The following is a 13032-nucleotide window of genomic DNA, read 5'->3' on the forward strand; positions in this document are numbered from 1 at the left end:
CATTGAATGCCCTCTTTGTATTGATTTTATGACCTTCCCAAAGGCTAATATTTTCTTTTTGACTTCACAATTTTGTGTTTTTACCCGTTTTGTGTTTTTACCTGTTGGTATTTTTTTGGGGAATTTTTGGTGGTGGAGTTCCAGCTCCTGGTACAGTAAGAAAATTTGGCGTTTGAACTACAGTTTCTTCTGAAGATTCTTTCATCCCTTCAGACTCCTGTTTGACACATAAAACTGGCGTAAGGCTGATTTGAGAAACAACACATCGAAAAGTAACATTTTATAAGAACGCACGGTGAACAGGAATGTGAACAAAGCCTTAGTCTCTATGCATTCCTCTGAACATGTGAACAAAGCATACAAATATATAAAGTGAGTGAGTGTGTGTTGTGTGTGTGTGTGTGTGTGTGTGTGTGTGTGTGTACACAGGGACCCCACTTTTTGCAAGGTTCCTTATTGTGCAAAGAAAGCCTGTGTGCATGGATCCAGGGGTGGAGGAAGGGGGTGTGGTGGGTGCGGGCCACAATTCAAGGACAATTACTAATGCTACAGTACACAGCCAGATCATCTCCCATTTAAATTCCTTGCACCGTAACTGGAACTGTGAGGCATTGACTCTCATGGTCCTGGCCAAGCTGAGAGTCAGTTGGATGGATCTGGGACGGCTGAAAAAGTGACACAGAACAAAGTTCCTGAAGATTGGAAAAACATTGCCTAGCAAAGGGCAAAACAGTTGGATATTAATTTAAATTGAACATTTGACCACTTTGAAGAATTATTGTACAGTCGTACCTTGGTTGTCGAACGGAATCCGTTCCGGAAGTCCGTTTGACTTCTGAAAATGTTCAACAACCAAGGCGCGGATTCCTATTGGCTGCAGGAGCATCCTCCACTCAATTGGAAGCCGCAGAAGCTGAGTCAGATATTTGGCTTCCAAAGAACGTTTGCAAACTGGAACACTCACTTCCGGGTTTGCGGCGTTCAGGAGCCAAAACGTTCGACTCCCAAAGCATTGGGGAACCAAGGTATGACTGTATATACAACTGAGGGATGGCTAGCTGGTAGTCATTTGACCTTTTATCTATTTCTTTCTCATTTCCTTTCTCTTTATTCCTTTATTCATTTCTTTAATATTCTCTCTTACAGTATTTTGATAAGAATTGCATGCAGATGGAGATGATGGACAGTTGATGAAATGCCGGGCGGCACTCACTGTGGGGTCTGCAGCCCACCCAAGCCACGTATCTCTTCTGGGAGAGACATGGTGGTTTGGGTACACACAGGCTTTGCACTGCCCAAACGGTCCGCCTGCTGCCTCCCCCCCCCCCAGCTGTAGGGTGGCTGAGTGGGAGGAGGCAGGCAGATTCCAGAGGCCCCATGGTGTGCCCTGCCCCTATGGGAGGCTTGTCCCGCCCTTGGCTCGCCTACATGGGCAGCTCGCCCTGCCCTTGGGCGTGCTGCCCCAGGTGCCCAAGCGGCTTCCTCCACCACTGTATGAATCTAGGGTGGAAAATGGTAAGGGTCTGGCAACTGATCAATAAGAGAAAGTTGGGGGGAACTAGATGGTGATAGCACAGGAAAGATCAAAAAGGGCTTGAGTGATGAGATGGGTATCTCAAGAGTAACATGTCTGTGCTCGCCCTTGATTATAAGAAAGTACAAGAGGATCTTATAGCTGGTGCCTAACTTTGCTACAGGGACGCGGGTGGCACTGTGGGTTAAACCACAGAGCCTAGGACTTGCCGATCAGAAGGTCAGCGGTTTGAATCCCTACGACGGGGTGAGCTCCCGTTGCTCCTGCCAACCTAGCAGTTCGAAAGCACGTTAAAGTGCAAGTAGATAAATAGGTACCGCTCTGGTGGGAAGTTAAACGGTGTTTCCGTGCGCTGCTCTGGTTCGCCAGAAGTGGCTTAGTCATGATGGCCACATGACCCAGAAGCTGTACGCCGGCTCCCTCGGCCAATAAAGCAAGATGAGCACCGCAACCCCAGAGTCGGCCACGACTGGACCTAATGGTCAGGGGTCCCTTTACCTTTACCTAACTTTGCTACAGCATAATCAGGTTCCAAAGGGTGGACACATACTTGCAATAAATAAACCTGCTTACCTCTACTTGCTCTGCTTGCTCTGCCACAATCTGTGCATCGTCCAATCTTTTCTTCTTGCTCTCTGGCATAAGGTCATCAAGCCAACTGAGTTCCCGCTTTGAAAAGCAGACATTCATGAGCTTCCGTACAAAGACCAACGCCAAAACCTTGTAGTAAGGAGAAGAGAAATGGGAAGGTGGGAAAAGATAAAGAGCACTCACACTCTTAATGAGAGGATTCACCAGCTGGAACAATACACAGATGAAGACAAAGGGGATAAAGGGTACCAGACAGGGGGAGAAAGACACAATTTTCTTTACTCTCCTCTTCGATGATCATATGTTATGCAAAGATTGCCATTCTTGCTGCAGAGTTTTGTTTGTGGCAAGGAGGCCAGCAGGAGAGCAAGAGAACTTCATTAATGTGTAATCCCCAAATCCCTCCAAACTAATGCCAAAGTTTTGCGTCCTTTCTGTGCCATCTTGTTTGGGGGAATACCTCTGGCTCTCAGTCTATTAACTACGCAGTTTTGAAAGGGGTGGAGGTACCAAACATGGGCTTTTCAGGACAAAATGGCACAAAATGAACACAAAACTTTGGCATCAGTTTGGAGGTGATTAGACAATGCCAGATTTGGGGGTGTTAACTTGGAATCCTGGTTTGCTGTGTCAGTTATTCAGCTGGTGGGGAGCACAAAACACAGGGTCTGTAGCACAAAAGGAACACATCAGTTTAGTATCAGTTTGGAGGGGATCCAAAATTTGGGGGGTTACATGTTAGTGAAAATCCAGCATGTTTGTAACCCAGCTCAGGCAATCAAACAATAGCAATAGTCAGCTATTATGAAGGGGTGAGGGACGCGGGTGGCGCTGTGGGTAAAACCTCAGTGCCTAGGACCTGCCGATCGCATGGTCGGCGATTCGAATCCCCGCGGCGGGGTGAGCTCCCGCCGTTCGGTCCCAGCTCCTGCCCACCTAGCAGTTCGAAAGCACGCCTAAGTGCAAGTAGATAAATAGGGACCGCTTTATAGCGGGAAGGTAAACGGTGTTTCCGTGTGCTGCGCTGGTGCTGGCTCGCCAGCTGCAGCTTCGGCACGCTGGCCACATGACCCAGAAGAGTCTTCGGACAGTGCTGGCCCCCAGCCTCTTAAGCGAGATGGGCGCACAACCCTAGAGTCGGACACGACTGGCCCGTACGGGCAGGGGTACCTTTACCTTTACCTTTATGAAGGGGAAGCCAGGGCTGCCTCCACCATGCAGCAGAGCAAAGCAACTTGCTTTAGACAACACCATGGGGACAGATGAAGGATAGATGAAGGCAGGAATTGGTGCTGCAGCAAAACTTTCAAAAGTGTTGGCCCTAGTGGGGAGGGAACCATTTAGGCTCTGCTTCAGGGATCAAAATATACTGGGCCAGCACAGGGGACAGCGAGGAACTGAATTGAATCTCCCCCCCCCAAAAAAAAAAAAAAATAAGGCTGATTGGAACTACTGCCAACTATCTGAACTGGACTGCACACAGATGTTAGATCAGAGTCCATGTTTACATTTGTGATGGTACTACTGACACCTTAGGGATGCGGGTGGCACTGTGGGTTTAACCAACAGAGCCTAGGACTTGCCGATCAGAAGGTCGGCGGTTCGAATCCCCACGACAGGGTGAGCTCCCGTTCCTCGGTCCCTGCTCCTGCCAACCTGGCAGCTTAGTCATGCTGGCCACATGACCCAGAAGCTGTATGCTGACTCCCTCGGCCAATAAAGCGAGATGAGCACCACAACCCCAGAGTCAGTCACAACAGGACCTAATGTTCAGTGGTCCCTTTACCTTTTTACTGACACCTTCCATCCCTTCCAATTTGGTTAAACTGTGGGTGGCTAACCTGCCTTCGCTCACTGGAAGGACAGATCCTGAAGCTGAGGCTCCAATACTTTGGCCACCTCATGAGAAGAGAAGACTTCCTGGAAAAGACCCTGATGTTGGGAAAGATTGAGGGCACAAGGAGAAGGGGGCGACAGAGGACGAGATGGTTGGACAGTGTTCTCGAAGCTACCAACATGAGTTTGACCAAACTGCGGAAGGCAGTGGAAGACAGGAGTGCCTGGTGTGCTCTGGTCCATGGGGTCACGAAGAGTCGGACACGACTAAATGACTAAACAACAACAAACCTGCCTTCTGGTTCGACTTCTGTTTCCACTTTGTACACTGGCTTATAAATACTGTGTAACCAAAGAAATATGCTGTGGATACAAAAGCCATTTGGGGAACAGAACTCCCATTAATAAACGGGGCTTTTTAACAGGAGTAAGACACAAAACACAGGCCAATTTTTACAGATGCAATCTCGGTCCACGTGATAACATTATGGCCTGTTCAGCATTAAGTTATAGGTTTTTACCATCATGGGAAAGACAATAGCAGCACGAGATGCCTTAATAGCCCAGAGAATAATGAGGCAGCTCAGTTGGATGGCAGTGAAGAGGTGCACTTTTCGCAATGGAACGTGTCGAAGATAGATGAAGTCCGGCTGGTGTTTGGTTGGCATTCCAATGAGCTTCAGGCGATCAAAGAACTAGGAAGAGCATACAACAGAATAAATCAAGCATTTGAAACAAGGCATAAATTACTATAAAGTGCCTACTTCATGAACTACCTTACACAAACCCGCATAAAATAGCTAAGGGCATTTTCCACACAAGACACAGATGCAAAACGCCTTTAACATGTGGGTGTACCTTGAAAGCAATATTAATCTTCACTAGAATGTGCTTTCCATTTTATTAGGAAATGATTCCCTGTCTTCCAGTTCTTATCTCATATTAATAAATAAAAGGGATTTCTGTCACACTGAAAGGCAAGAAAACCATGCTTTGCCAAAGGCAGGGAGCAGCAGCCCATTCATTAGCAGAAGGCATGGTAGACTGCTGCCTCTTCCCTGACCTCCATTGCATTGCTTCTGCTAACCCGGAAGTACAGGGTAAAGGGCGAGGCATTTATGAGGTCAGCACAGTGAATATGCACCAGTGGAGCCCATCCAGCACGCCTTTCAGTGCATTTGCACAATGCCAACCTCACTACCGCCTCACCCCTGCCCCTCTACCTCCTGGCAAGCAGCAGCAACACTGCTGGCTGGAGATGTTACTGTGCAAGCTAGAAGTGTGGCTGCAGCTTCTGTTTCAGCCATTTTGTTTGCTTGCTAATGACACTGTAAATGTATAGTTTTGCAGCAGTCTTTAATTGTTTTGGTATATGTTTAAGATAACATTTGCTTTCTTGCTAATTATGTTTCTTTAAATGTGTATTTTATACTTACTTTCATTTGTAATGTTTTATTTTGATATTTTGTAATAGTTTGTTCACCACTTTGAGATTTTTTAAAAAATTATACACTCAAGACACCTTTCCCCCAAAAAACATGTTTTGCCTCTTTCACACACACTGAAACTTGCAGTATCAACATTATGTTTGAAGCAGCCTTTATTTTTATGCACAGTGTCGGAAAGGCGCAAATGTGGGAGGCTGAGAAACCAACACAGCCAGTGAAAGGCAAAACAAATTAATTCTAGATTTGTCCCCAGCCTCCTCTCTGCTGAGTCCTGCAAAGGCATCACTATGACAGTGAAACTGACCAGCCATGCTACCCCCTGGAATGGCTGTAAGTAAGAAGGCAAGCAGGTTGGGACTGGCTGAGGTTGCAGAGGGGAGTGCCCCATTCGCCCCAGTCAAGCAGACACCACTATCCTAATCTTTGACAGAACAGACTGTGCAGTGTTACATCAGAGATTTGAGATTACTGACAACAAAAATGAAATTCAAGTCATTTCTACACCCTTGTGTTAGATCCGAAGGGCAAAAGCCCACTACAATGTTATACATCAGGGGAAAAATGCAAAACAAGGATAAGAGGAGTAATTAAGACATACACGATTAATATTATTATATGTATTACAAAATATATCAGTACTGTTTTGGATGCTGTGCTTTCAATGCACTGGATGCTGTGTATTGTTTTATTATTATGCTCTTGTTAATGCTGTGAGCTGCTTCAGTTGGGGAGGCCTAATAATAATATTTTTTTGTACCCCACCCACCTGTCTTGGTTGCCCCAGCCACTCTGGGCAGCTGCCAACTGAATATACATAAACAACAAAACATCACACATTAAAAGCGTCCTGATACAGGGCTGCCTTTAGATGTCTTCAGAAGGTTGCATAATTATTTATCTTTGACATCTGACAGAAGGGCATTGCCAAGAAGGCCCTCTGCCTGGTTCCCTGTAACTTCACTTCTCGCAATGAGGGAACAGTCAGAAGGCTCTTGGAGCTAGACCTCAGTGTCCAACCTGAAGAATGGGGGTGAAGATGCTCCTTCAAGTATATAGGGCTGAAGCCTCACAAGAAAGGATCCCTTCTACATCTGTGGCAATCTGTGTCTGCTGCACAGAGAGGAACACTGCACCCTTCAGGGGCCTTTGCCAACTTCAATGCTTCAACACAGGTGCATAACATTCAACTCCCACCCAGATAACATGAGACATAACCATGCCTGTGCTGTCTAGAGTGTTTGACCAGGTACCCATGAAGCTTATCTTGGGCCAGATACCATCTCTCAGTCTAACCTACGATAATTCCAACTCCCTCCCTGATATAGAATATACCTCACCAGGATATTGTGAATATAAAATGGAAGAAGAGTCACATATACTGGCCCGAGTTCCTTGGAAGAAAGGCAGGGGTACCACATAGTGTGAAGGAGTGAAGGGAAAGGAAGGGAAAGGATGGGTGGAAGTGGAAGATGGAATAGTGAAAGTGATATTCGGGGGGGGGGGTAAAAAAAGAGGAAAAGAAAAATAGGAGAAAGAGGAAGGTTCTTCCTATAAGAGATGGTGGAACATTTCCAGGCTGCTTTTTCTAATGTGTATTGTGTTGAGACAAAGCAGAGACATCACCTTGCCAACAAAGGTCCGTGTAGTTAAAGCCATGGTTTCCCCAGTAGTGATGTATGGAAGTGAAAGCTGGACCATAAAGAAGGCTGATCGCCGAAGAATTGATGCTTTTGAATTCTGGGGCTGGAGGAGACTCTTGAGAGTCCCATGGACTGCAAGAAGATCAGACCTCTCCATTCTGAAGGAAATCAGCCCTGAGTGCTCACTGGAAGGACAGATCCTGAAGCTGAGGCTCCAGTACTTTGGCCACCTCATGAGAAGAGAAGACTCTCTGGAAAAGACCCTGATGTTGGGAAAGATGGAGGGCACAAGGAGAAGGGGGCGACAGAGGACGAGATGGTTGGATAGTGTTCTCGAAGCTACCAGCATGAGTTTGACCAAACTGCAGGAGGCAGTGGAAGACAGAAGTGCCTGGCGTGCTGTGGTCCAGGGGGTCATGAAGAGTCGGACACGACTAAACGACTAAACAACAACAACATTGTGTTGATCTGCCTCTTTTTGGCAATTCCTTGTAGTCAGTAAAATTGCATACCTGAATTCCGTCCAGGGAAGAAACACCCATGTACAGGAACACTCCATAGAGGACAGGCATAGGTATAAACTGGAAAAGGAGTACACACATCATTCCACTATTCATTTATTCATTCACTTCAAGCACTTATACATCATACCTTCTGCCAAAATAACACTCCAAACAGCATCCAAGAACAGTAAAAACAGCATTTAAAAGCATAGTACAAAATTCATAAAGCATAAAGGCTTGGTTGTAAAAAGTCAATAGAGACAACTATAACTAATAAGCAGCAAACTTTGCATTACAAACAGATGAGTTATATATTTATTTGTGGGGCACACTTAATAGGATGCATCTAGCTCTTGAAGCACAGTTCCTAGCTGTCATTCTATTGGCAAATAATATTAAATGACCCACCAAGAAAGCCTAAATCTGCCTTCTCAGCCTCTCCTCCCTGCCTCTGTGATATCTCCTGGCAACTCTTCCAACCCTTATCTTGTCAATGAAATGCAGACTGAGCAAAGACTTAGGCCGCAATCCTAACATTAGGGTCTAACTGTGCAATTGTCTACATGTCAATTTAGTAGCACATGGGAGCCGAGAGAAAGGATATTTTTGCTATTTTGAGTATAATAGAATTATCTGGCTCCAACTTAATGCAGAAAAAACTGTGCCTATAGTCTGAGGAGCAGAAGGATATAAAGCCCCCATTTAATGAGCCCATCTCTCCAAAACACCTTCTGCAAATACCATAAGTGCACTTTTGGAACAGAAATCCAGGGTTAATTGCTATTGCCAAAGCTGGTTTCTCATATTAAAACCAACACCATCTAATTTCAGCGCTTTCCCCAAAATGGGGTTATTGTCATATTGTAACCTTGAATGTTCTCTTTACCTGCAACGCACTAGTGATGAAAACCGAGAGGCCCATTAGTATAAAAATCATCAATCCAGTAGCTCTTTGCTCACGTATGCCCAGGAATTTAGGTTGCTCTCCAGGAGCTGCCACAGTGGACTCCAGTTTGAGGCTGTTCACATGACTGATGGAAAGAACAGTGGCAGCAACAAACCAAGGCAACCCCATCACTGAACACACACCAATCATGACGCCCACCGTTAGAAGGTCCAAGTGGTAGCCGCCCCCTTTCTGTGGAGATATAAGTCATTAGCAGATGGCAGCTAGAAGCTTATATATTCAGAGAGCTATCAAAAACTAACAAGTTCTAGAGAAAGGTTTGTCACGTGCTTGAAATGCAAGAGAGGTCACAGGACACCTGATGGCAAAGGTCAGGCCCTAATTCTTCATACCATGGAAGGTGATAGTAAGTGAGAAGCAGATTATCCAACCTCTGTCAGATGCAAGATTCTTTCACTTTTGGCAGTGCTTTGAACTAGTTAAAACCACACACACACACACACACACACACACACACACAATCTCTTAGAGAGCCCACTTTCTCCCATATGTAATTTCCCATACCCTGAGATCTGATGGGAGGTCAATAGAAAACTGTTGGGTTTTGCAAGTTGTTTTAAAAGTAGAAAGATCTCTGCTTATTTACTAAGCCGACCTACAGTGGTGCCTCGCAAGACGAAATTAATCCGTTCCGTGAGGCTCTTCGTATAGCGTTTTTTCCGTCTTGCGAAGCAAGCCCATTGACAGCTTAGCGGATTAGCGCTATTAGCGGTTTAGCGGGTTTTAGCAGATCAGCTGATAAGCGGCTTATCAGTGGATCAGCTGATAAGCGGCTTAAGGCTTAGGAAAGGGGGGGAGGGGGAAAACCCCCGCAGGAACTCGCAAAACATTTTCATCTTGCGAAGCAAGCCCATAGGGAAATTCATTTTGCAAAGCGCCTCCAAAACGGAAAACCCTTTCGTCTAGCGGGTTTTCCGTCTTGCGAGGCGTTCGTCTTGCGGGGCACCACTGTATTTCAAGAAAGGCAATAAAGCTGATAAGTAAGTTTGCTAGTAAGTTTGTGGACAAACAAAAGAGGAACATTACCACCTTGATTAATTTAGAACAGGGAAAGAGATTATTAAAAAAAAGAAAATAAAGAAATTGTAACTTTGCCTTTTGAATTTTATAAAGCCGTTTATTCATCAGATAACCCAGATCTAATGAGGGCATTATGTGTGATCTGGATATACCTAAGATTAGCAGTGCAGATGAGGATATGTTAAGAAGTGGATATGGAAGAAAATGTGAGACAGGTTATCTGTTTATTGGAACAACCCAATAAATTGTTGGTTTCCAAGATTTTTGTAAGACTAATACTTATCACAGAATTCTTAAATAATTATCAGACACATTCCCATTTTTCAAATACTTGAAAAGGTGAAAATTCACTCTTATTTTTAAAATAAAATAAGTGGTCATATTGGCCACATGTGGAATTTTTCTAAATATATTAATCACCACCAGAGTTTAGAAGCAGTTGGGATTCAGTTCACAATATGAGAAAAGGAATAAATGTAATTGCTGAAAGTGAATATCAGCAGAAACAAGCATGAATTATGTGTTCCTGAGTGTCAGGAAGGCATTTGATTGAGTGGAAGAACAGTTTTTATTCATTACATTGTAAAAATGTAGCAGCATGAGATGTGCACTTCCCCAAACCTGAAGATTAGGTTGACAAAGAATATATATATATATATATATATATATATAATACCTGCAAGCAAGAGGTTGCATCCAGTTGTACATTGCAATCCTAAACATGCCTACTCAGAAGCAAGGCCCATTGAGATTAATGAGATTTACTCCCAGGTAAGGATGGGAGTAGTAATGTTTTAGTCCCATTAAAATCACTGAGGCTTACATTAGTCTAATGTGCTACTAACTGCAATGGGACCAAAGCACTGATTAAAACCAGTGGGTGGCATTCAACTAAGACCCACGGAAATGAAAGAACAGAACTAAGTATCTTTCATCTAAGCTTTTTAATGCCATCACAATGCTGCTGTCCTAGTAGGCAGCATAATTATACACCTCATATCATAGTAATAGAAATAAAAGTATTGCAGACTTCAACAAGCAAAGTATACCATTACCTTAAGCTTATGTTCCTTCCTGTTCACAATAACTGCAGTGATCTGCTGGTCCATAAATATCAGTATGGTGCAGAGCAGAGCTGGGATGATAGCTGCTGCTACTGTCCACCCGGGATTGTCACCAACTGGATTAATGAGCCACCCACGGTCGTCTCTTGTTGGCTGCAGAATAATACACAGGGTTTGTGCACTACCCAGTCTCAGCTGCTATTCTTCTTGATGTCCTGAAAATTCTAGGATGTCACAGCACGGTGCACAACAGCCTTGTCTATGGCTCCCCATCCTAAATTTAAAAATGCTCTCCATATGCTTGGGGTGTCAGACATTTTGATATGACCCTAAGGATTCACAGTTTAGAGACACTCTTCAGATCAGGTACACATATCCTGGCAATAGGCCTATGCCCTATAAAATACAGTGGTACCTCGGAACTCGAACGGCTCCATTGCCGAACGTTTCGGTTCCCGATAGCCAAAAACCCGGAAGTGCTCCAGTTTTTGAATGTTCCTCGGAACTCAAACATCCGATGCAGCTTCCACTGAGAGCAAGAATCAATCAGAAGCTGCAGCTTGGAACCTGAACGTTTTGGAGGTCAAATGGTCTTCCGGAACAGATTACATTCGAGTTCCAAGGTACCACTGTGTCAGGGAACTGCCATCGGAGAGACAGGTGGTGGACAGGCTACAGGAGAATAGGAGAGAATCTGCAGTAGAAGAGGGAACCAGCAGGGGGAGTGCAGGAGTCACAGCGGAGGGGAGGCTCTGGGATGCTTCCAGTGAGAGTAGTGGAGAGGTAACGGGACCCCCGTTGGGAACGCCCACCCTTCGCCGGAAACTGTCACGCAGAGAGTCTCGAAAGCGCATGTCTGTCAAAGAGCTTTTATGTTGGCGTAAATTCCGTAGACGCCCACTGTCAGATTCTACCAGCGACTGACGGAGTCATGCTTTGGGGGCTCCGTTAGTGCATCGGTTTGGATGACCAGCCAAACCCCAGAGGGATCAAGCTTTTACGCACAAGCAGCTCACTATCCCATCACAGCAATCTGACAGTCTTTGAAAGCAGCTTGTGCAAGCAGAAGGCATCATGAGCGAACCATCCGGAACCGGAGGAGCAGGAGCGGGAGCTGGCGCAGATCCAAGCCTGGAACAAAGGTACAGGGCGTTGGAGGTCCAGCTGGCACTGCAAACGGCGAGGCTCGAGGAGAGGAGGGCTCAAGATGCAGATAAGGGGAAGACCACCCCACTTGCCAGACGGGTGCCTGGACTGGTGCAGAAATTTGGGGGGGATCCCCGGAACTATCAAGCCTTTAGGACAGAGATGCAATATGCTCTCAATCTACTGTTTGATGACTTCCCCGACGAGAACTCTAGAGTGGCGTACGTGATTGGCCATCTAGAGGGAGGGGCGAGGGACTGGGTTCGGCCCCTGATGGCAGCCAATAATGAAATCTTAAAGGACACAATGAAGTTTTTCCGCGCCATGGACTTGATGTTTTCCAGCGAGATCGAGCAGGGAGTGGTGCGCAGGCAGTTAATGGCGTGTAAACAGGGGAGCCGATCTGTACGTGAGTACTGGACTGAGTTCACCATGCTGATTCATAGACTTGGGTGGGACCTTGCTAGTGAACCTATTCAAATGCTGTTTGAAGAAGGTCTCTCTCCGGCAGTGAAAGATGAACTTTCCCGGGCGCCTAGGGCGGAGTCTATGGATCAGCTGACTAAATCAGCGCTGTCCATTGGGGCACGCCAGGAAGCTAGAGCTATGGAAAAGCGGGAAGGAAAGGGGGAACGTGGGAAGGACTTCCGCATTCCAGAGATTCCGGAGCAGCCTTTCCCGCCAGCAGAGCCGATGGAACTTGGAACAGCGCGCGCGCGCGCAGTTTCAAACACCAGTGAAGGGCGGAAGAAGGAGGGAAAGAGCGGCAAGCGATGCTATCTCTGCCAACAGCCAGGTCACTTTGCCAGAGTCTGTCCGCAAAGGAAGGAATGGCAAGGGATGGCGGGAACTGTTGGGGGGAAGGAGGAAGAAGAAATCACGGAGCCAGTAAAAGCCAACGCCTGGTTGCCAACATCAGGGCACAGCAGCCAGGCCAGGGAGTAATGAATGTGCCCACGCCGGAACCTCCAAGACCAGCGCTTGTGATAGAGGTGTTGCTGGAACTGGCAAACGGACACCCACTGAAGATAAAGGCGCTATTGGATTCAGGTAGCTCATGTAATTTCATGAGCAAAGAGTTTGCAGCTGCACACCAAATACAGACTATCCCATTGAGTAAGCCTTTGCAGGTTACCACGATTGATGGGAGGGAGCTGTTGGGAGGAGAAGTGAGCCAACAGACTGTACCAATGATAATGAGGGTGGCACGACACACCGAACTGATAGCGTTTAACGTAGCCACCTTGGGAGGAGCTCCTATTATCTTGGGTATGAGCTGGCTG

At 46.0% G+C, this 13032-nt stretch overlaps 2 protein-coding genes across 4 annotated transcripts in view; both read right to left on the bottom strand.

The window, feature by feature from the left end:
- LOC309336282 (tigger transposable element-derived protein 1-like) overlaps positions 1-13032 on the bottom strand; it is a gene marked incomplete at its 3' end in the record, with an annotated part of 65755 nt that overhangs the window by 31715 nt on the left and 21008 nt on the right. The gene's annotated exons all lie outside the window — the stretch shown is intronic.
- The window catches only part of SLC4A8 (solute carrier family 4 member 8), a 66876-nt gene that overhangs the window by 1748 nt on the left and 52096 nt on the right, over positions 1-13032 (bottom strand). For all 3 annotated transcript variants that reach the window (XR_014151995.1, XM_081844359.1, XM_081844360.1), the window contains exons 18-23: positions 10595-10756; positions 8439-8690; positions 7562-7630; positions 4483-4656; positions 2108-2254; positions 102-217 (exon numbers count right to left, since the gene is read on the bottom strand). Coding sequence is in view for 2 of the 3 variants with exons in the window: in XM_081844359.1 (XP_081700485.1) it covers positions 102-217; positions 2108-2254; positions 4483-4656; positions 7562-7630; positions 8439-8690; positions 10595-10756 (920 nt within the window). In the remaining variant the exon portion in view is untranslated. The remainder of the gene's footprint in view (positions 1-101; positions 218-2107; positions 2255-4482; positions 4657-7561; positions 7631-8438; positions 8691-10594; positions 10757-13032) is intronic.

The sequence above is a fragment of the Podarcis erhardii genome (assembly GCF_964252035.2).
Source record: "Podarcis erhardii genome assembly, chromosome: 2".
Lineage (NCBI taxonomy): Eukaryota > Metazoa > Chordata > Lepidosauria > Squamata > Lacertidae > Podarcis > Podarcis erhardii.